At 49.0% G+C, this 22,722-nt stretch overlaps 1 protein-coding gene across 5 annotated transcripts in view; it reads left to right on the plus strand.

Moving 5' to 3' along the window:
* The window catches only part of FGD5 (FYVE, RhoGEF and PH domain containing 5), a 117,310-nt gene extending 94,805 nt beyond the window's left edge, over positions 1-22,505 (plus strand). For 2 of the 5 annotated variants that reach the window (XM_058565755.1, XM_058565748.1), the window contains exons 12-21: positions 127-195; positions 6,242-6,325; positions 7,913-7,992; positions 10,234-10,333; positions 10,665-10,802; positions 11,502-11,631; positions 12,412-12,542; positions 15,195-15,323; positions 20,784-20,938; positions 21,319-22,505. In XM_058565755.1, coding sequence (XP_058421738.1) covers positions 127-195; positions 6,242-6,325; positions 7,913-7,992; positions 10,234-10,333; positions 10,665-10,802; positions 11,502-11,631; positions 12,412-12,542; positions 15,195-15,323; positions 20,784-20,938; positions 21,319-21,355 — 1,053 coding nt within the window. In that variant the 3' untranslated portion in view covers positions 21,356-22,505. The other 3 variants (XM_058565764.1, XM_058565772.1, XR_009223453.1) reach the window with 3 other exon arrangements.
* Positions 22,506-22,722: the final 217 nt, after the last annotated feature.

Consider the following 22,722-nt stretch of genomic DNA (forward strand, 5'->3'; position numbering starts at 1 on the left):
GAGCTGCTCCCTGGTACTTTAGAGGCATCATAATTTAAGTTCCCCACTCAAAGGCCTCCCTCCACCCTTCTCTAGGACAGTAGGGGGCATCAGCCTGACCACTGAGGTCCACTTCTCTCCCCACAGGAGTTTCTGAAGGAAGGGACCCTGATGAAAGTAACGGGGAAGAACAGACGCCCCCGGCACCTGTTTCTGGTAAGTACCTGGCCCCCAGACCAAGCCCCGGGACTGGCGAGTTCTGTGAAAGTGTCTGGGGCCGGTATTCCAGGAGAGCTGGCAGGCGAGGGGGAGACTAGAGCAGAGCTGAATCTCTGTGATGAGGACCGGTCTGTACAGCTGAGCTTTCCAGAAGGCAGAAAGCTTCACCTTGGGAACCACAACTATCCCTCATTTACTGTTTGAATGACTTTCAATGGAACGTTGCCACGATTTCATTACCCATGTCCCCATCTTAAACATCCTAAAACTGGGAAGTTCTTAAACTGGGAATAACTGTTCAACCGCCTTACCTAATGCATGAGAAACCTGAGATCCAGTAAGGAGCGCTGACTGGGCCAGATCTCCCGGCAGGTTGGTGGCAGAGGCCCAGAAAGGATCCAGAGTTGTAGGCCCAGTCCAGCACTTTCGCCACTGTGCACAGGGTGGAATATAATGTACATTTTTTTTTTTTTTTTTTTTGCTGAGGAATATTCACCCTGAGATAATATCTGCTGCCAATCTTCTTGTTTTTGTACGTGAGCCACTGCCACAGCATGGCCACTGACAGACAAGTGGTGTAGGTCTGCACCCGGGACCAAACCTAGGCCATGCCAAACTTTACCACTAGGCCCCCGGGGCTGGCCCTACTGTACATTTTTGATGATTTATAGCCATAGTCTGGAATTCCAGGGCATGTCCAAGCCTGTGGTGTAGTAACATCACCGTCAGTGGCTGGGGTGTAATAACCTTGCTGTTGGTGGCTGTGGTATAGTGACGTCACCGTCACACCTGGGGTGTAGTGATGTCACTGTCAGTGGCTGTGGTGTAGTAACGTCACTGTCAGGCCTGTGGTATAGTCACATCGCTGTCAGTGTCTGGGGTGTAGTAATGTCACCATCAGTGGCTGTGGTGTAGTAACGTCACTGTCAGGCCTGTGGTGTAGTGACGTCACCGTCAGGTTTGTGGTGTAGTGACGTCACCATCGGTGGCTGCGGTGTAGTGACGTCACCATCGGTGGCTGCGGTCTAGTGACGTCACCGTCGGTGGCTGCGGTCTAGTGACATCACCGTCGGTGGCTGCGGTCTAGTGACGTCACCGTCGGTGGCTGTGGTATAGTGACGTCACTGTCGGTGGCTGTAGTGTAGTAACATTGACGTCACTGGCTGTGGAGCTCCAAGCAGCTCTTTGCCCCCATCCTGCGACCCCCGAGTTGTTTTGCCTTTTGCATTCTCCTGTTTGCAGGGCATAATTTTTCCGTCTGCTCCTTCACTTCTTGTCACTCTCAGTCGTGGCTGCCCCAACAGCCTCCTTACACTTTGTTAGAATTGCGCGTAAAGTGGTAGTCACTAGGCTCTGAGCAGGTGTCCAAGAACTCTGTCTGTTTCAGACTTTTACCGAGCGTCGCCTGTGTGCTGGGCACTGGAAACAGGGGAGGAAGCCACACGCTCTACCTTCGATCTGAGCGTTGGTTGTAAATACCGAGTTGTGAGAGAGATGTGGATGGACTCTCAGGGGGCCGTGGAAGCAGAGAGAAGGATCAGGGTGAGTCGGGGAATCAGAAGATGACAACAGCAGCAGTGGCAGCTAACGTTTATTGAGTGTTTACTGGTGCTACACACTGGGCTAATTTTTTTTTGTGTTTCCTGGAGAAAATGATACCAGAGTTACACCCGGAAGGAAGGATAGGAGTCTGTCAGATGGAGGAAGGAAGGATGTTTCAGGAGCAGGAACGGCATAAGCAAAGGATAGAGGTGTGAGAGGCACGGTGTTTGGAGGACCTCTGTGAGTCTCATGAAATCTTTGGCTGCGGGCGGGCCCTTCCACTTGTGAGTCGGGTCTATGCCGTGCCCCGAATAGACTCTGCTCGTAGTGGGGCCACTTGAGGGCTGATATGGAAAGAGAGCTAATGTACTGAGAAATCCTGGGCCTGGCCAGAAAGTACGGGCTGTGGCTGCCTGTCGGGTTTGCTGAGCCTCCATGGCTTGTGTCCAGAGGCCTTGGCCTGGCCTCAGTGGGTCACTCCACCCTGCATAGAGCACAAGGTGAACCAAGTTCAGAGTCTCTCCTCTCTCCTCACAGCCCACTGTTACCTCCCGTGAGAACCCTTCACCCTGGAAGGTTGGTGCCTTAGTGCAGGAGGAGATTTGGCTACAGGCAAGAGATTGATCCCCAGGGGGCACTTTGAAAGGGATCTGAGAGCCAAGCAGTGGATGGTTCAGATTTCAGTTCTCAAAAGGATCTTAAAGCCCCTCCAGATGCTTGAGTCCCTTTCTCTAGTTTTTTACTGTCTGCTGTAACATTCTTTCATTCTTCAGCAACTGACCTATCTCCCTCTGGGTGCCAGCGTCTGTACTGGATGTGGAGATATGGCTCCTGCCCTGTCATGGATCTTGGAGTCCAGTGGGGGAAGCCGTCCTTGTTCCATGTCAGTTAGAGTCTAAATATTTGCAGACTCTTTCTGTTGAGAAGATTGGATTTAGGGAGCCTTGGATTTAGGGACATCTATGTGGTAATGAACCAGACTGAGCTGGTTAGATCTGGATCCGACACTTGGCCTCTCCAAAACCTTAGACAACTCACAGACGTGTCCAAGCCGGGTTTCCACCAGGAAAGTGGAAATACTGGATGGTTTGGGGAATTAAACGAGGGGATTTAACATGCTCAGCACATAGAAGCAGCCTGTTTGATGACAGTTTCCTCCCTTCCCTCTGAGAGTTGCCCCATGGGACACAGGTCCTCCCTCTGCCTAGAGCTACAAAATTATCAGCTCCCTTTGCCCCAGGACAGCCCTGCAGAGAGTTGGAACCCACAACTGGGTCCCCCGAGTCCTTTCTTCTCCAGGATGAAAATGGGAGGTCATCCCGGATGGCAATGGGAACACAGGCTTTGGGGACAGACAGACTGGATTCGTATCCCAGCTCTGACACTGGCTGTGAGCCCCATGGCATGTGCCATCTGAGCCTCAGGGCCCTGCTCTTTGTAGTGGGGGTGGTAGTCCCTCCTGTAAATGAGGGGACGTGTACAGCGGCTGGAGCAGAGGGAGCTGCTTCTTGGTCCCCCAGCCGTTCCCCACCTGGCCACCCCCCCGGCCGTGCCCCGCTTGTCCTTGTGCCTCTCACAGGGACCTTGAATGCCAGGCAAAGACACAGCATCATGATCTTCCCCAGTCTGTCCTCACCCAGCCTCTTGCCTCATCTGTCCTCAACTCTTCTCCCCAGCACAGGGCTTTTTGAGAACCACCCTTCTCTGCCCTGCAAACCCCTCCGCACCCTTCAAGCAGTGCTCAGATGTCACCTCTTATGGAAGCCTCCCTCCTCCTCTACCTTTTCCCTGCCTTCTCCCCCTCCCTCCACTTGTCTTTCCCCCTTGCCCTCCCCACGCTCCCTCCAGCATGTAGTATGGCCCCTCATCGTAGCCTCTCGCTCTCAAGCGTGATGATAAGCCTGGGTCTCTCCGATTCCACTGTGATTATTAGACCACAAGCTCCCCAGGGCCTGGACCTGGGTCCCCTCTCCTCTCTCTCTCTCCTCTCAGTACAGGGCCTTCCACTGAGCAGCTGTTAGTAAATAGCCACTGGAGGGATAGATGAGAGGAGGATGGACAAACCGGTTCCTGAGGCAGGGGCACCATGGCGAACACATTTAAGAATTTTTCTTCCTCATAAGGTGCCCGTTTCATAACATAATGTTAGCTGCAGAACAGAGTCCGGGCATCCACTCCCCACTGCGCAGGAGGTTCAGTGATGCTGTGGAGCGGTTCCTGCCGTGGCTCCAAGCAGTGCGGGGGCTGCCCACTGGAGGCTCATTATCGTAAGAAATTGCCCCATGCTCCTCCATGAAGAATTCCTCTTCCTTCCTGCACACCGGGGCTGTGAACACGCGCTGTGAAGGGGAGAGGAGAACCACGGGCAATTAGGAGGCAGCCTGGTCCTCAACTGCTCATAAAACCTCAGGGTGCTAACAGCAGTTGCCATGGCAGCAGGTGCTTGAAGGGCAGCCACAAAAAGGCTGGGACTGCTCTGGTGAGTGGCGCAGGTTGGTTCCCCAGGGTGGGCGGGCTCAGGAGCAAGGCTCTGTGCTGGGGTTTGGTCATTGTCCCCAGCTAGGGCCCGGCCCCACTGTGGCCACCCGCACCACCCCACACCTGAGCACACTAGAGGCACACTTATTTACTCACCACCCTGGCCCTGCTGCCTGTGAGCTTTGGGACCTTGGGCAGGTTGGCTAGCCTCTCTGTGCCTCACTGTCTCTGCGAGATGGGGCTGATGATGATAACGCCTGCCTGATGGGATTGTTGGGGGCCTGATTTGAGATCATTCCTGTCAGGGGCTTACTGGCACAGCGTGAGCGTCCAGTGGACGGCGGCCCTTGTCCTCATCAGCAGGGCAGAGCTGAAAGGGGCTTAGAAGGCTCCCCTCACCCAGGGTCAGCCTGCCGCCTGTGCTTGTTAGTACAGGTCTGTTGGCACACAGTCTCACACATTTGTTTATGGATTGTCTCGGGCTGCTTTGGGGCTACAACACCTCAGCTGAGTAGCTGCGACAGAGACCATACGGCCCACAAAGACTTAGTTTCTGCTCTCTAGCCCGAAAACGTTTGCTGGCCTCTTGTCTTCTCCAACTCCAGTTAGAGACAGCGAGGCCCAGACAGAGCACAGCAGCTCAGCGTGCCAGGTCTCCCACCCTGCTCTAGCTGGGATGTTGGGGTCCCAAGAGGAGCTGGTGGCGGGAAAACTCATCCATTCTGTTCCCTCAGCCGACTCTGTCTGCTGACAGAGAGAGGAGGCGTTAACCCTGAGTTCTCGCTCTGTTTCAGACCCGCAGATGCCTTGTCCTGGTCAGTCCTCACAACACCCCTAGTTTTTGTTGGCTCCCACGCGTAGAGGGTTCACGCGTGAGAACCCTCACGCGAAAAGAGGGCCTTTTTCTCTCAGCATCCATATGAGGTAGGGGCAGAGATGGCCCCCACTTCACAGGTGAGGAAGCTGAGGCCTAGAGAGGGAAACAGCTTGTGCGTAGTCACACAGCTGCTGCAGAGCAGGGTCAGGATTGACAGCCCACTGTACCACCCAGGGCGCAGCGTCGTCTTTTAAACTTGAAACGTTTTAGCCAAACAGAAACACCACGGAGGGAGACTTCCATAAGAGGTGACATTTGAGCACAGGAGGTGAAGTAGCTTTCATTACGTTTCTTCCTATCTGCCCTGCATGGGGGCAGGGAGCTTCAGTTGTTCAGTCAACAAATATTAATTGAGCATCTACTATGTCACTGGAGGTATAGCTGTGAACAGGACCCACCACCTCCTTATCCTCAAGGAGCTTCCTTCCTCCCTGCCTCCTTCCCTCCCATCCTTAACTATACCTGATCAAGGCTTAATTTACGTAAACTGCACCAATCTTAGCATACATGTCAGTGCGTGTTGACAGATGTATATCGTCATGAACCACCACCTGGGTCAAGATACAGAACGTTTCCAGCCCCCCAGAAAGTTCCCCTGTGCCCTTAGCAGTCACTTTCCCCACCTCTGCCCCAGGCAACCACTGGCCTGATCACTACTGATTAGTTTTGCCTGTGCTAGAGCTTTGTATAAAGGTTATTAAGCGGCGTGTCCTCCTCTGTGTCTGGCTTCTTTCACTCAGCGTGGTTTTAAGATTCATTCACGTCATCGTGTGTGTCATGGGTTCATTCCGTTTGGTTGCTGTGTGGTATTCCACAGTGTGGACGTACAGCAGTGTGTTTATCTGTACACCTGTTGACAGACATTTGGGTTCTTTGCACTTTTTGGCTCTTAGGAATAAAGCCTCTATGAATATTCCTCTGCTTGAGTTTTTGTGAGCATCTGCATTTATTCTTCTTGAGTGTCCACCTAAGAGTGGGATTGTGGGGAAGGGGTTCACGTTTGAGCCCAGAGTGGTTTTGCTCTCCTGTGGAGGTCCCTGGGGAATGCACGATGCTCTGCACCCAGTGCTCAGTGATCCTATAGGACAGAAGCCCAGCGCAGCCTTCTGGTGCCGAGACACGTCTGACGGGTTTCCATCTCCCCAGATGAGCGATGTGCTCCTGTACACTTATCCCCAGAAGGATGGGAAGTACCGGCTAAAGAACACATTGGCGGTGGCCAGCATGAAGGTAAGTGCCTGGTGCTAGGCAGCCTGAGGTGGGCGGGTGGGGTGAGGGGAGACCCCTGGGGAGGAGGAGACAACATCCCTGCTTCTAGGAGCTCGCAGGAAGAGGGAGCCCCGAGGAAGCAGGGTTACATTGTGGGTTACAGTGAGATTATACTGTAGGTAGTCCAGGGAGAAGGGAGGGTGAGGGTGGGCTTCCTGGAGGAGGGGAGCTGAGTCCCTTAGAGTGGATAATATTTGGACAGATGGGGAAGGGAGAGAGAGAAGGGCATCCTAGGTGGAGGAAAATGCGTAAGGAAAGGCTTGGAGGGAGGATCAAGTGAGTGAACGGTAATTTTTTTTTAATTGTGGTAAAACATACATAACATAAAATTTACCATTTTAACCATTTTTAGGTATACAATTCAGTGACATAAAGTACATTCACGTTGTTGTGCAACCGTCACCACTGTCCATCTCTAGAACTTTCTCATCTTCCCAAATTGAAACTCTGTCACTATTCAACACTTAATTCCTCTTTTTCCTCCCCCAGCCCCTGGCAACCACCATTCTACTTTCTGCCTCTATGACTTTGATTACTCTAGATATTTCATATAAGTGGAATCATACAGTATTTGTCCTTTTGTGACTGGCTTATTTCACTTAGCATAATGTCCTCAAGGTTATCCATGTTGTAGCATGTGTCAGAATTTCCTTCCTTTTTAAGGGTGAATAATATTCCATTGTATGTATAGACCACATCTTGCTTATCCATTCTTCTGCTGATGGACACTTAGGTTGCTTCCATCTTTTGGCTATTGTGAATAATGCTACCGTGAACATGAGTGTATGGATATTTGTTCAAGTGACAAATATTTCTTAAACAAATGTAAGAGAGATGCTAGCCCAGCTGGACAGTCTCATGGGTGAGGCCAGAGAGACAGGAAGAGGGCTTGGTTGTGTGTGGCCTAGCTCAGTGTAACTTGATCTCCAATACAGGCGCAGTTGGGAACTGATAGGGACTCTCAAGGGCTTAATGAGCAGGAGGTTTCAGGAAATTAATTCTTGCAGAGCGTAGGGATGGGGTCGGAGAACGGAGAGGTAGGTTGTGTCATTTTTGAGGGCGGCAGAGGTAAGGATGGGGAGGAGAGCTGTAAGAGGCATTGTGGGGGCCTCTCTAGCTCCTGGGGGCTCTTTTACATGAGAAAGGGGAAGAAGGAAGCACCTTTCTCAGCAGGGCCATTTGTTCTCTTTTTGAACCACAAGTTCCAGAAGGCCATGAGAGAGAGGCCACTGAGCAGGCACTTATCCACACCACAGTACTCCTAAGGCTGGGCCCTGAGCGAGATGCTCCACGGCCTGCCGGGGTGGGGTGGGCAGGTGACCCAGGACCACAGAGTCAGAGTTGGCAGCCAGGCTCCCAACACACACACACACATGTACACACAGACACACAAACACACACACAGCATCTGCCGTCACAGAAAGGTTTGCCCTTTACCGATGAGGAAACTCAGGCTCAGAGAGGGGCAGTGACAGGACCAGGAGAAGAATCCAGTCTGTGGTTGCCTCTCCCTGTCCCCACCCTGAGGGGCCACTGTTGGTTTTCCAGGTCAGCCGCCCTGTGATGGAGAAAGTGCCCTATGCTCTAAAGATCGAGACTTCCGAGTCCTGCCTGATTCTGTCTGCAAGGTATGGGGAGGCCGGAAGGAGGGAGGGTCTGGAGGATAAAGGGGCAGGATTTTAAAGGCAGGAAAGTTTGGAATAACAAATACTGAAGGTGTTGTCATTTTTATTTTGGTATCCTTCTTGATCAAAAGACTATTTTTCTTATCAATGTTTCTTAACCATTTTTGTTTCACAGACCACCTTGAGAATCTGATAAAACTATGGCTTCTCTCCCCAGAAAAAACATGCATGCACATAAAATTTTACATGGAACTTCAGGGGTTTCTAGAGCCCGTTGTTTAAATATAACAATAACAGTATCTCGTGGTTGTAAAGCTCTGCTGATTATTGGGTCTTTACAGAAATATGAAAAGTTAAGGCGAGTAAAAAATGCTCTGTGCACTGTAGTTCATAGAGTGTCTGCCTTTAGGCTTTCATGTCTGGAGAGTGCGAGAAAGCATCCATCATTCAGCTTTCCCCATTGTGGATGTGGCCTTTCTATCAGAAATGTCTGTGTTTTCTCCAGCCCACAGGCGGCCAGCGATCCCTCATCGCTGGCTTTAGGCAGCTGGCTTTAAGGGCTCAGAAACCAGGGAGGTATGGCTCCTGCGGGGGGCCGCTCTGGGCGCAGTGGGAGTGGGACAGGGTTCCCGAGGCTTGGGTGTCTTCCCTCTCAGCTAGCACATGACCCTGGGGGGCAGTGGTGCCCTTTTGTGGGGTGGTGGTTGAGGGCGTGAAAGAGGATGCTCGCACACTGCTGCACACGTTCTCTTGTAGGTGCATGTGCTCATTGGGCATTCATTAGCAGCTCCTCAGTGCCAGGTCCTGTGCTGAGGACACAAACAATTTAAATCCTAATTTGCTTGGGAGGAGCCCACATTATGGGTAGGAGAGTTATGAACTGGTTATAACACAGAACATAACTGCTGTAATAATTGATAGTAGTGATGACAAGAGTAACGTGCACTGGGCACCTGCCGGGTGTCAAGCACCTCCTCTGACCCTCATCACCACCCTTGGAGGAGGGGCTTGCAGCCTCTCCCACGCACGGGGAGTTGAGGCCTAGAGAGAGGTCACGCAGCCATGTGAGGCAGAACTGTAGTTCAGACGCAGGACTGTGTGACCCAGAGCTCTTATCTACTACTGTCCGCTGCCTGAGGGGGTAGAAGAAGCCTTGGAAATTCCAAGGAGTGACCACCCCATCTAGGGGAGTAAGGGAAGCCTTCCTGGAGGAGGTGACGCCTGAGTGGGGTTCTGTGGCCTCTCCTCTGCTCATCTCTTGGTAAAGTTAGGGGCCTGAGGAGGCTCAGGGTATGGTTTCCATTTGCCCAACTTCTGTTTGCCAACCACCCTTGAGGTGAGGGTGGTGACAGATGGCCATCCCCCCCCTTCAGGTGGGGCTGCCCATCTCTCCTAGGCAAGGGCACTGCCCTTTGGCCAGTGGCCTTGAGGAGCCACTGTCACTGACCGGCCAGTCACCTTCCTGCTAGCCCAGATACTTCATGCTGTCGCTTCCAGGGGACAGTGGGACCCATACATCTCCTTTTAGGGACGTGGCATCTGGCTGCCCGCCACCCTCCCTCCCAGGCCAAACTGGTCCCTTGTCCCTCTTGCGGCCGTGGCCGAGGCTACACACTTAGTGCAGGGTGGGAGCGACACCTAGTGGGCTCTGTGAGGATTCCCCCGCCGCTCCAGGACAGCTCCCAGCCAGGTGTGGCTCTCGCTGCTCAGGAAACCCCGCCAGGCACAGAGCGGGATTGGGGGAGTCGGCTTGTTGGATGAGTGAGTGTCTGGGAAGTTATGTGGAAAAATGAGGAGGAAGGTGGAGAGACTGGGACGTTGATCTTTGCCAGCTTCCATCCATCCCCTCCACCCAACAATGGTACTCAGCCATCTGCCCCTGCCAGGCCGACCCTCCTCAAGTGTGGGACCCTCTGAGCCTCCCGACACCCTTGCTTTTGCCATATCCCATGTGTCATTTCATCCCCACAGCAGCCCTGGGAGTTAGAGGAATAGTGTCGATACGCCCACGTTGCAGGTGAAGAAGCCCCCTGGCCGTCCTGCTAGTAGGTGGAGGTGCTGGGGTGCCAGCTTAGGCCCATCTGGCAGGCGACCCAGTGCTTGCTGGTGGGATTCAGACACTGAGAGAGGCTCAGGCATGGGGGAGGGCTGCAGGGGCAGCTGGGACTTGGTCCACCCTGAGAGGGTGGGAGGCAGAGCCCTGGAGCACGAGCATGCCTTGCTCACTCCGGCTCCTGCCCACAGCTCTTGTGCAGAGCGGGACGAGTGGCACGGCTGTCTGAGCAGAGCCCTCCCTGAGGACTATAAGGCCCAGGCTCTGGCTGCCTTCCACCACAGTGTGGAGGTGAGTGGGGGCCCTGGGACCCACCTGATACCACCCTCACAGCCCTGGGCTTCCCTGGGTTTCCTTGGGTAGGCCCTGCACACCCAGGAGGACTTGCAGCTCCTCCCATCAGGGCACTGGCTCCTCCTCCTCCCACTGCACTTGCTCACTGTGCAACCCAGACTGCGGCACCCGCAGTTGGCTGTTTCTAACCCAAGAGTAGCATGCTGGAGGATGCACTGTAGAATTAGAGTCCACCCCGCCCCCCACACATGCACACCCCATACAGGAAAGAGGGTGCCCATCTAGCCAGTCTCCTGACGACACTGCTCACCCAATTCTGTTGCTCCAGATTCGGGAGAGGCTGGGGGTCAGCCTGGGGGAGAGGCCCCCCACCCTGGTGCCTGTCACCCATGTTATGATGTGCATGAACTGCGGCTGTGACTTCTCGCTCACCCTGAGGCGTCATCACTGCCATGCCTGTGGCAAGGTGAGTCACCCCGTCTGGGGGGGAGTGTGTGCACGGGGGTGGCGTGGGGTGGGGATTCAGGGCTATCTAGCAGCCGCTGTGTGTCGGGCCCAGAGTGTGGTGTGTTCACACCAACCCTGTGAGGTAGGGATTGTTAATTGCCATTTTACTGATATCCTCAAACCAGAGCCCCAAGTCCCAGGCCCGTTCTGCAACACCACAGCTCTCAAAATTTTTTGAAAATTGTAGCATACGTGGTTATTGTCCTTGGAGAAAAAGTATTGTGTTGTGGTTAAGGGCGTGGGCTCATCAGAAAAACAGATAAACTTACAGTACGGTGACTAGAGTTAGTAATACTGTATTGCATATTCGAAAGTTGCTAAGGGAGTAGATCCTAAAAGTTCTCATCACAAGAAAAAAAATTGTAACATGTGTGGTGATGGATGTTAACTAGAATTATCGTGGTGATCATTCTGCAGTGTATACAAATATCAAATCATTATGTTGTACAACTGAAGCTAGTATAATGTATATTAATTATATCTCAATAAACAAAGAAAAACAGGCAAACACTTGCACAGAAACACAATGAGCTGTGCTCAGGACACAGGGTCCCTGGAGGAGGTGGGGTGGGTCGGCAGAGGGGAAAGGACGCTGGCCCTCTGCACGTGCTGAGAGGGTGAGAACTGCTCTGAGATGCATCCCCAACCGGGCCTGCAGATTGTGTGCCGGAACTGTTCAAGAAACAAGTACCCTCTGAAGTACCTCAAGGACCGGATGGCCAAGGTCTGCGACGGCTGCTACGGGGAGCTGAAGAAGAGGGGTGGGGACGTGCCAGGCCTGATGAGAGGTACGCTGGGGACCTCCCTCAGGTCCCCACGGGTCTTCCAGGTGGCCTGTGTGGCTTCTTCCTGGTCCGTACTTGGTGCCTGAAACCACGTTCCTGGAGAGGCTCTGGACAAAACTAGCCCTCAAGGAGGAAGTAGGAGTTTAAACTCACACCTGGGGCACTGTTTCCCAAAATGTTAGTTCTGTGGAAAATCGATAGGTGCTCCCAGAAGAAGGGTTCTGTGGGCAGCTGAGTTTGGGAAACACTGAGTGGGTGCTCTCTGTGAAGGGGACAGTAGACGGGGTGCTCACATTTACTTTGCCGTAGCGGCCCTCTTTTCGAGTGTTCTGTAGGCCTGTGTTGTGTGGGACCTTTTTTGGAGAAGGATTGTGAGATGGATAGCAGAGCTGTTGCGGGTCAGGGAGGGGCTGAGGGGCCCTCTGATAAAGGAGCCTGGGGAAGCTGAGCTGGCCCTTGAGAGACTGTGCTCAGGGAGGGAGAGCAAGTGTATCCTGGGCCTAAAATCAAACAATTCTCCCTGGGGCCTCCCGAGGCCACCAGAGAGGACAGCAGCCGCATGGAGACCGGGAGAAGAAGGGATAGCCAGCACCCGGGCCTTTGTGTCAGCAGAATGGTGTGTGGCTGTCTTTCTGGTCACACTGAACCCCCGTGGTGAGGCTGGTTCCCATCTCAGGAGGGACCCGGAGCTCTGAGTTTACAGGAATCAGCATTCCCAAGACAAGATGCGTGCCTGTCCCGTGGACACTCACCTCCCTTCCCCCATGGCTATCTTGGTTACAGAGCGGCCAGTGAGCATGAGCTTCCCCCTGTCCTCCCCCCGCTTCTCGAGCAGTGCCTTCTCATCCGTCTTCCACAGCATCAACCCCTCGACCTTCAAGAAGCAGAAGAAAGTCCCTTCAGCCCTGACCGAGGTAAGGCAGGCGGGGCTGCCTGTGTGGGAGGTTCCCAGTCGTCCTCAGTGGACAGGGTCAGACCCCCTGCCCCAGCCTGACCTGGCTTCAGCACAAAGAGAATCCCCACCGGGAGATATCCTGGCTGTGAGGACTGCCTCACCACTAACAAGGGCAGGGCCTGTCTCCTGGGCAGGCCCTAAATGGTTATAGATGGTCTAGGAGCCATCTTTCCCATCCTTCTCTCTGCCTCTCTCCTCCAACTCTTGATTTTTTCTCCTTTCTTTCTCTCCTGCCCCATAGCCTAGACCTAGTATCCAGAGATACCACACAGATCGCTGGGGCTTCTCCAACTAAAGCAGCCACAGTCCTGGTGGAGCTCTCCCACCACAGGCCTCTGAGCTAGACCGTTCTCTCACCGTGGGGGTCCCAAATGGGCTCAGGTGGCGAGCCTCCTAGAGGCCATGGGACTTTTTGCAGGAAACTTCAGGATTGGCTAAACTCAGTTCCATCTTGCAAATATGACCAGATTATGTCTGTATTGTAATCACAACCACAAACAAATGTGTGCCCATGAGTACACAAACTGTCAAAAAACAGTGTGATCAGCTGTTTCCACGTTTTCCATTAATATTCATTGTCAAGTAGCAGGTTTAGAAAAGTGTTAGGGGATGAAAAATTTAAATGGGTACAGTTCTATTAATTTAATTCTTTTTGCATATTAAAAATCTTGAGAATAACACATGTACAGTAAAAAAAAATTTCAAAACACAAAAGAATATATGATAAAAAGTGAGTTTTCGGGGCCGGCCTGGTGGTGTAGCAGTTAAGTTCGCGCACTCTGCTTCGGCGGGCCAGGGTTCACTGGTTCGGATCCCGGGCGCAGACTGACACACGGCTTGTCAGGCCATGCTGTGGCGGCGTCCCACACAAAGTGGAGGAGATTGGGCACGGATGTTAGCCCAGGGCCAGTCTTCCTCACAAAAAGAAAAAGTGAGTTTCTCTCTCTCCCCGAGCTCCTTCAGTTCCACCTCCTGGAGGTGACCACCATCAAGTTCCTTATGGATCCTTCCAGAAATTTTAATACATATATACAATAAAGATGTACATTCATAAATCCTGTTTTTTTAATCCAAAAGATAACGTGCTATACTGAATCTTTGATACATTTTTTCCACTTAATTTCTCTTAGATATCATTTCACATTTGCTCATAGACATAAATCCCACACATTTTACATTGTATAGTTGTCCCATCATTTATTTAACTAGTCCCTTCCCACAGATTGAGAACAGACCTCCCTCTCGCTCCCCTCGTGGGGGTGGTCTATGTGAGTCAAGCTCATAGACCCTGAGTGTTCATGGGTGCAGAGTTTGAGAACCGCTGCTCCTACCCTTCTAGAGTCCAGGCTTCTCTGATCCTGGTGCCATGTGGATCTGCCCCAGCCAACCCTTGGTAATTGTTGCCCAAAGTGACAACCTTTTTTTTTTTTGGTCCAGCAAAGACCGCACTCATTGGGATCAGCAGCAGCCCCAGGAGCAGTGCAGTAAGACGTGCTTCCCATGAGAAAGTCTGCAGAAATGCTGCCCCTGCCCCCAGCATCTGTCAGAAAGGGACATCACAGAGGCAGTTTCCCCTGACATGTTCTGTCCACTCTGCCTGTCTCGCTCTGTGAGATACTCCAGCAAGTCAGGCGTGGGGAGAGAAAGCCAGTGTCTGGTGTTAGGAGCCCTGGAACCTGTGTCAGGGTCAGGTTCCTTTCCTGGTACTTCTCAGAACATCCCAGGCTGCCAGTAGCTTCCTTTCCCTACAGTGAAGCTCATTGACCTTCGGAATATTTGCTGCAAGATTGAGTTCTTACTCAATCTTACTCTTACTCAAGTAGGGAGTTGACCTTCAGTAGATCCCTCCATTCCTTTGGGCCTCAGTTTCCCCGTCTGTAAAATGAGAAAGTCAGATGAAATTAGTTTAAAACCTGGCCTTCTTGCTCTAAGAGTAAGATGAATATTTATGGAGCACTTGCTGTGGGTCAGGTGCTATCTTATGTCCCTTAATTCCAATTTTACCAGTAAGGAAACTGAGGCTTAGAGGAGGTGAGTCAGGCGCTGACATTCCCCATCTAGCAGCTGGTACAGCCTGGATTGGAGCCCTGGCCTGGTGTTACTGCAAGCCTGTGTTCTCAACCCCCGACAGAAAGCCTAATCATCATGATAAAAGGAGTTAACACACACCCATTAGGCAGGAGATCATAAGCCCTTTTAGGTAACCAGTACAAAGAGGATCCCTCCTTAAATGTAAGAAAGACAATAAGCTTAAAAGTGTAAGAATCAATTTTAGAAGGAAGAACCTTTCCCCCAAATATCTGCAGTTTTGTAATTTGGGGGTTTGAGGGTTTGGGGGAGGGAGCGAAGAGTCTGAAGCACCGCTAGGGGGCAGCACTCCTGAAGGCAGTTTTTGATGCTGTGTCTCTTGGGTCTGCTCCGTAAATCCTGTGTCTCTAACCATGTCCTCTTTTGCTACCTTCGTGGTGCAGGATGGATCCCAAGACCTCATCCAAGTCTCAGATTTCAAAGCAGCATAAACACTCTGCCAACCGGTTTAGAGTGTCGTTTGGCTCTGTCTGAACTGTGTCCACCAACTGGTGTCCTGACTGCTCTGCTTCCCTTCTGCCAGGTGGCCGCCTCAGGAGAGGGCTCCACCATCAGTGGCTATCTCAGCCGCTGTAAGAAGGGCAAGAGGCACTGGAAGAAGCTCTGGTTTGTCATCAAAGGCAAAGTGCTCTACACCTACATGACCAGTGAGGTAGTGGTGGTTCCTGCTCTCTCTCCTCTCTCCTGTGAGGTTAAGCTCGTGCCTCAGTGTCCATCTGGGCTGTGCACATTGTCACACCTGCAGGGCAGTGTGAGGCCGGGATGCTGGTTCCGGTTCCCATGTCAGTCAAGTCTTTATTGAGCAGTGCTGTGTGCTAAGTGCTGCAATGGATATGCAATCGCGTGTCCGTTCCAAATCTAAGGAATTGACCATTTCTTTGTGGAGATAAGGCGGGACAGCATGCAGACCTGTGCACCAGAGTGTTTGAATGTCACAGGCCCAGCATCCGGTACAGTCAGGCCCTCCATAACAGAAAGCACCTTTCTTCTCTCCACTCCAGTTGTTGGGGACAAAATTCAGCAGCTTGGAGGAAGCTCCCAGGCTTTTTGTCGGTGCATTTCTTTTATCAGGGAACTACATTGCCTCATGGTTACTCTTCTACTAAGTTTGTATTTTTATAGGACATCTTACATTTATATCTTCTAAAATGTAGGAGAGAGGGCCTTGGAAATCAAGCCTGCTTCCGGAGTAGACAGGTGTGGGCTGTGGTTGTCCAGCAGGGGGCTGTCTGATCCTGATCCGGGCCGAACCTACAGGGCGATGTGAAAAATTTCCACGTCCAGGCCCCACCATCTAGTGGTTTCCACAGACTAAATCCACTTTGAAAACAGGGCTTAAATGTGTTCTGCCAGCTGCAGAGGGTGGGTGCTTCCCTCCGTGAGGATGTGCACACCAGCACAGGGCTGGCCCCTGTCCCCTGACCGCAGATGTGGTGAATGTGCAAAAGATACTTCCTTCTTCGGGGCATAAAGCTTCCCTCACAAAAGATGAAAGACGTGCAGCGAGGACGGTTGCAATCTGCCCCTCCCTCAGGGATCCCAGAGGCCAGCAGGGACACAGGCAGACAGAGGGGCCCACTGTGGGCCTGTGTGACTTGGGTGCTGTGTGAGCCAAGCCTGCCCTAAGGGGCCCCTCATTTACATGTCCACAGATGGGGCTTTCTGCTCTAAGGAGAATTTTGATCTTTCCAGAACAAACTGAAATGTGGTGTAATACCCTTCTGTAGCCCATCTTCCTCACTAGGCAGCCCACAGGACACTGGGGGCTGGGCTTGTGGGGAACCCTGAGTAGGCAGTTAGTGGGACTTCCTCACAGTAGTACTTCTCAGAGTCTCTAACATACTAAGGCGTATGGTGGGTCTCTGAGGTGTGGAGATTTCCCAAGCTGGCCTGACTACAGGCCTTTCCTCGCAGAGCATCACATAGGACTGTTGCACAGGACACACTTTGGGAAGAAATGCTGGCTTCGAAAGATGAACAAAGTTATCTAGCTAGCGATAGTTAAATAACCACCAAAGAGAGGTGAATCCTGTCTGAGAACAGAAAACCCAAAGTCTCTAGGTTCTAACAAGCAACAGTTGTCATGGAAGCAACAGCATAGGTTAATTTTAAAAGATCAATATATTGGGGCCGGCCTGGTGGCACAAGTGGTTAAGTGCGCGCACTCTGCTGCGGCGGCCTGGGGTTCACCAGTTTGGATCCCGGGCGCGCACCGATGCACTGCTTGTCAAGCCATGCTGTGGCGGCGTCACATATAAAGTGGAGGAAGATGGGCACGGATGTTAGCCCAGGGCCAGTCTTCCTCAGCAAAAAAAAAAAAAAAAAAAAAAGAGGAGGATTGGCAGATGTTAGCACAGGGCTGATCTTTCTCACACAAAAAAAAATCAATATAAGTATGCTTCCAAAGTAGTTTCTTCCAGAGAGAGGAACTTGTGCAATTTCTCAATAAGCCTAATCCAATGATGGGACTAAGATTTCAAATTCCAGCAAAGACAAAAGTTTTGATAAAGTGGATAGCCAGTTTTCATCATCTGTACTGCCATGAACCCATCATGTACCCTGAGGTGAGCCAAAGATGATGCAACTTGCTATTCAGTAATAGTCTGGGAGAAAGTGCCTGTCAGAAATATATAGGAATCTTTTTTTTCCCAATATTTCATTATTTAGCTATTATATTTATTATTATAAACATTTTAAGGGGCTAACCCGGTGGCATAGTGGTTAAGTTCACATGCTCCACTTCTCGCGGCCCAGGGTTCACAGGTTTGGATCCTGGGCACGGACCTATGCACTGCTTATCAAGCCACCCTGTGGCAGGTGTCCCACATATAAAGTAGAAGAAGATGGGCATGGATGTTAGCCCAGGGCCAATCTTCCTCAGCAAAAAAGAGGAGGATGGGCAACAGGTGTTAGCTCAGGGCTAATCTTCCTCACAAAAAAAAAAATTAAGCATAAGAAATACTGAAAGAATTTTACAGTGAACTGTCATATAGCCATCAACTAGATTATACAATCAACATTTCACTACCTTGATTGAGTATCTATCCCTCTCTCTATCCATCTTACTTTTTGATGCTTTTCAAAGCATACATCCCCCTAAGAGTTCAATATTTGTACATCTTTTTTTCTTTTGAAGTACAATTTACGTATAATGAAGTACACAAATCTTAAAGATACTATTTGATGAGTTTTGAGTAATGCATACACCTATAAATCCCCACCTCACCCCTGTCCCCATGGGCGACACACTGTTCTGGTTTTTTTCCACCATAGATTAGTTTTGCCTCTTTGAGATCTTCATATAAATGGAATCATGTGTGACCTCTTCCACTCAGTGTGATGTTTTTGAGATTCATCCATGTCATTGCATATAGCAATAGCTCATTCCTTTTTATGGCTGAGTAGTATTCCATTTTGTGATTACATCACAGTTTGTTCATTCATTCACCTGCTGAAGCATATCTGGGTTGTTTCTGGTTGTTGGTGATTATGAATAAAGCCACTTTAAACTTTTTCATACAGGTTTTTGTGTGATGATAGGTTCTTATTTCACTTGGGTAAATATCTAGCATTGGAATTTCTGGATCATAGAAAGGTATATGTTTGTTTTATAAGAAATTAGCAGACTTTTCACAGAGTGGTGTTCCATTTTATACTCCCTCCAACAATTTATGTGAATTTGAGAGGTCTGGTTGCTCCACATGTTTGTCAACACTTGGTATTGTCAGTCTTTAATTTTAGCCATTCTGGTGAGGAGGTAGTGGTATCTCAGTGTGGTTTTAATTTACATTTCCCTAGTGATTAATGATATTTTACATGTGCTTTGAGAAGTGTCTGTTCAGATCTATTGCCCATTTTTTTAAGTAGGTTGTTTGTCTCCTTTTTATTGAGTTACAGGAGTTCCTTATGTATCTTGGATATCAGTCTTTTGTCAGATAAATGTTTTGTGAATATTCTTTCCCAGTCTATGGCTTGCCTGTTCATTTTCTAAATGAATGAATGAATCTTTTGGTGAACAGAAGTTTATAACTTTAATGAAGTCTAATTTATCAGTGTTTTCTTTTATGGCTGTTGCTTTCCATGTCCTAAGAAACTTTTGTCTACTTCAAGTCACAAAGTTATTCCTCTGTATTTCCTTCTGAAACTTTAATGTTTTAGCTTTTACATTTAGATATATCTCTAATTTTTGTGTGTGGTATGAGATAGGGATCAAAGTTCATTTTTTTCCATATGGATATCCAGTTGTTCCAGCCATTTGTTGAAAAGACTTTCCTTTCTCTCTTGGATTATTTTGGTGTCTTTGTTAAATATCAAGTGGCTTAATAAGTGTGGGTTGAAAACTTGGTTCTTTTTTGTTGTTGTTTTTGTTGAGGAAGATTCAACCTGAGCCAACATCTTTTGCCAGTCTTCCTTTTTTTTTTGCTTGAGGAAGATTAGCCCTGAGCTAACATCTGTGCCAATCTTCCTCTATTTTGTGTGTGGGTCGCCACTACAGCATGGCTGATGAGTGGTGTAGGTCCACGCCTGGGATCCGAACCCATGAACCCGGGCCACTAAAGCAGAGTGTGCCAAACTTAACCAATACTTGGTTCTTTTTAAAGATTGTTTTGGGTATTCTATGTTTTTTATGTTTCCATATAAACTTGTCAGTTTCTACAAAAAAGCCTGCTGAGTTATGATCAAGACTATTGAATCTGTAGATCAATTTGGGGAGAATTAGCATCTTAACAATATTGAATCTTCCAATCTATGAATATGGTATAAATCTTCATTTAGTTCTTTAATTCTCTTTTAAAGTTTTCTAATTTTTAGTGTAGAGGGCTTACACTTCTGTTAACTTTATTCCTAAGTATTTTATTTTTTGGATGCTTTTGAGTGGAGTTTATTTTATTTTCTAGTTTTTTGCTGCTAGTATATAGACATAAAAAACAACTGATTATCCTGGATCTTGCTAAATTCATTATTAGTTCTCATAGTCATTTTGTAATCAAATGTGTCCTTTGCAAGCACAGATAGTTTTATTTCTTCCTTTGTGATCTTCATTGTCTTTTATTTCTTTTTCTTGCCTTAATGCAATGGCTAGGACCTCCACTACAATGTTGAATTTAATTGGTGAGAGTGAGCACCCTCTTGCCTTGTTCCCAATCTTAGGGGCAAAGTATTTGGTATTTCACTATTAAGCATGATGTTAGCTGTGGGTATTTTATAGATGCCCTTTGTCAGATTAAGGAAGTTCCCTTCTACTCCTAGTTTGCTGACAGTTTTTATCGTGAATGGATGTTGAATTTTGTCAAATGCTTTTTCTGATCCAGCAATCTTTGAAAATTGATTCCCGTTCATATACGAACTCTACTGCCCTTCTTCCTCCTCCCACAACCATTCTAATGTGCTTAACTAATTATATCTTTGTTTATCTGTGTTTTTATCAAGTTGTTGTTTCTGAACATGTATTTTTACATAAATATATGTGTATAAAAATATCTTTATCCATATATAATTCTTTCTTTTTCCACTGAGGCCTATGATTTTAAGATCCATCTGTGCTCTCTGGGTACATCTCATTGAATCGTTAGCACCTTCGTAGCACAGACTCCCTGAGTGCTCCATATCGAGGCGCTGTGGGTGAGGGTATGTGGGAATGAGTACAGACTATGTTAGCAGAAATAACTCTAGAAAACTGAGTCAACTGACTGATCGAGTCAGTGGAAAGAACGTGGGGTTAGAAAGTGGTCATGAGTCCAAATTCTGTCTCTGCCCTTAATAAGCTGTGTGATCTTAGGGAGTTACTTACCTTCTCTGAGCTTCAGTTTCTTCTTAGAATGGAGGTGACACCTACTATGATTGTTGTTAAGATTAAACAAGATAATGTGAAGATGAAGATACCCAGACCCTAACAGGCTATCACAAATGTTAAGTTTCTTTCCCTCTTCATGACTGGTCTTGGCGGGAAGTGGGGATGAGGAGTATGTGGGTGATTATTCCACTGTTGTCAAAGCACGTCCCACACAGAAGGGCTCACTGTGCATCTTACATTGGAGGTATCCATGAATGCTAAACTGTCGACTGTACATAGTTTGTGTTTAATATCAGTTTTCCCTTCTGCCCTTCGCAGGACACAGTGGCCATGGAGAGTATGCCCCTGCTAGGTTTCACCATTGCCCCAGAAAAGGAAGAGGGCAGCAGTGAAGTAGGACCTGTTTTTCACCTTTACCACAAGAAGACCCTATTCTATAGCTTCAAAGCAGAGGATACCAATTCAGCTCAGAGGTACCAAAATAACTAGTTCTGTGTCTCCTTGCCTCTCTCTCAGAAGGAAACAAACTGTTACCCAGGGCTTGGTTTCTGTTCTTCTCCCGCCACCCTATCCCATCAGGTCCCTTTGGGCCTCAGCAGAACAGTGGAGCTACCATTCCTGGTTGTGAGACAGTTTAAGATTGTTACAATGCGTTCATACAGGTGTGCGCTGATTCTGCAAACCTTTGCACTGTGTTCCAGGCGTTTTGCTAAATGCTAGCGAAACAGATGTGAATATGACATGATCCCTGACCTCAGGCTAATAGTAATCTGGTCCAGTCACTTATAGGTTCTGTGACCAGAGTCACAGGCAAAACCGTGACACCAAGTGTCCCCTTTCTTCTGTGTTACAGGTGGATTGAGGCCATGGAAGATGCAAGTGTGTTATAGCAGTTATCAAGCATGTGGACTCAGAATAAACTCTTAGGTTGATATGTGGACCCTTCCAGAAGCCAATTCGTGTCTCTATTCATCTGGACACATCTGGATTCAGCATGGGGCCTGATCTTTCTTGCTGTAACCCCCCCCCACACACACACCTTCACAAGTGGAACTCTTCAGAGATATTTATGGACCCTTCCTTCTCTGTCTTCATGTTTTCCACCCCTCCCCCAAGACCCTGGCATAAACTATCTCCTTATCCAGCAGCAAGTTAGAAGTTTAGTAACATGAAGACATGGAAACCAATAGAAAAGTACATTTTAGAAATGCAGGCTTTTTAATAGAAACAAGCTTTTACAATTTTTACTCATGGTAAATATCACCTTTCATGTTGTTGATTTTGGTGCCTCAGGTGACACGAGAAACAACCAGTAAATAACAGCTACTCTCACTGAAAGCACTTTATTGTTTTACTGAGCTCCAACCTCCAACTTTATATTTGCCCAGTGATTTACTTAAGTAAGTAGCAGATGAAGTCCTGTGGACTAATTTGCCACGAATACTCAACAAGGGTGTACATACAATTGGTGTGTACAAACCTAGCTATGGCTTGCTGGTGCACAAGTGACACTCGGAGGGGAGGGTCCTCCTTACCGTGGAGGGCCGCACTGCACTGGATAGGAAGTCGAGGATTTTCTTCTCCACTTGATCCTGCGATCTGAATACTGACATGAATTCATAAAGGGAGGACTCCCTCCTTCCCACGGAGATCCTCAACACTACACCTGTGCTGGAAACTCGGCTGCTGGCAGATCCGGCCCCACCCTGGAGGTCACTGCAAACCCTCTGAAGCGACTGGTCTGCTTTAATTTATTGTGTGCCTTCCTGAGTTTACCCCACGCAAGCTGACAGCATTATGTTTATGAGAACCTGTACTTATTTTTGACATGGTAATCCTTCAGCTGTGTTACTGAAGCTTGAAAGACAGAAAACCAGATACAATCAGAAGGTGAATTCGTGGTTGTGGCTTATGGCTCTGGACATAATGAGGGAGCATAGAAGTAGCGGCTTGAAGATACTCTCTGGACACCTGGGGCTCAGTCACCTCCTACTGATGACTGCTGCTCGTTGTGCTGGATGGTTCTTTACATAAAGCAGAGGGGAGGGCGGGTGGGAATCCTTGTTACTCTCATCGAAATAAAAAACAATCGTATCATTTTCTGATATCCTTTCCCCATCCTCCTGATGCCCTGTCCCCTAAAAAAAGGCATTTGCTGACAAACCTTTTGTAAAAAGTACCATCTTAAGGAGTTACTTACATTAAATATTTTCAGGGGAATATTTTTTCTAGTTTGCAGTTCTTTTAGAATATTTGC

Source organism: Diceros bicornis, chromosome 2, assembly GCF_020826845.1.
Source record: "Diceros bicornis minor isolate mBicDic1 chromosome 2, mDicBic1.mat.cur, whole genome shotgun sequence".
Taxonomy (NCBI): domain Eukaryota; kingdom Metazoa; phylum Chordata; class Mammalia; order Perissodactyla; family Rhinocerotidae; genus Diceros; species Diceros bicornis.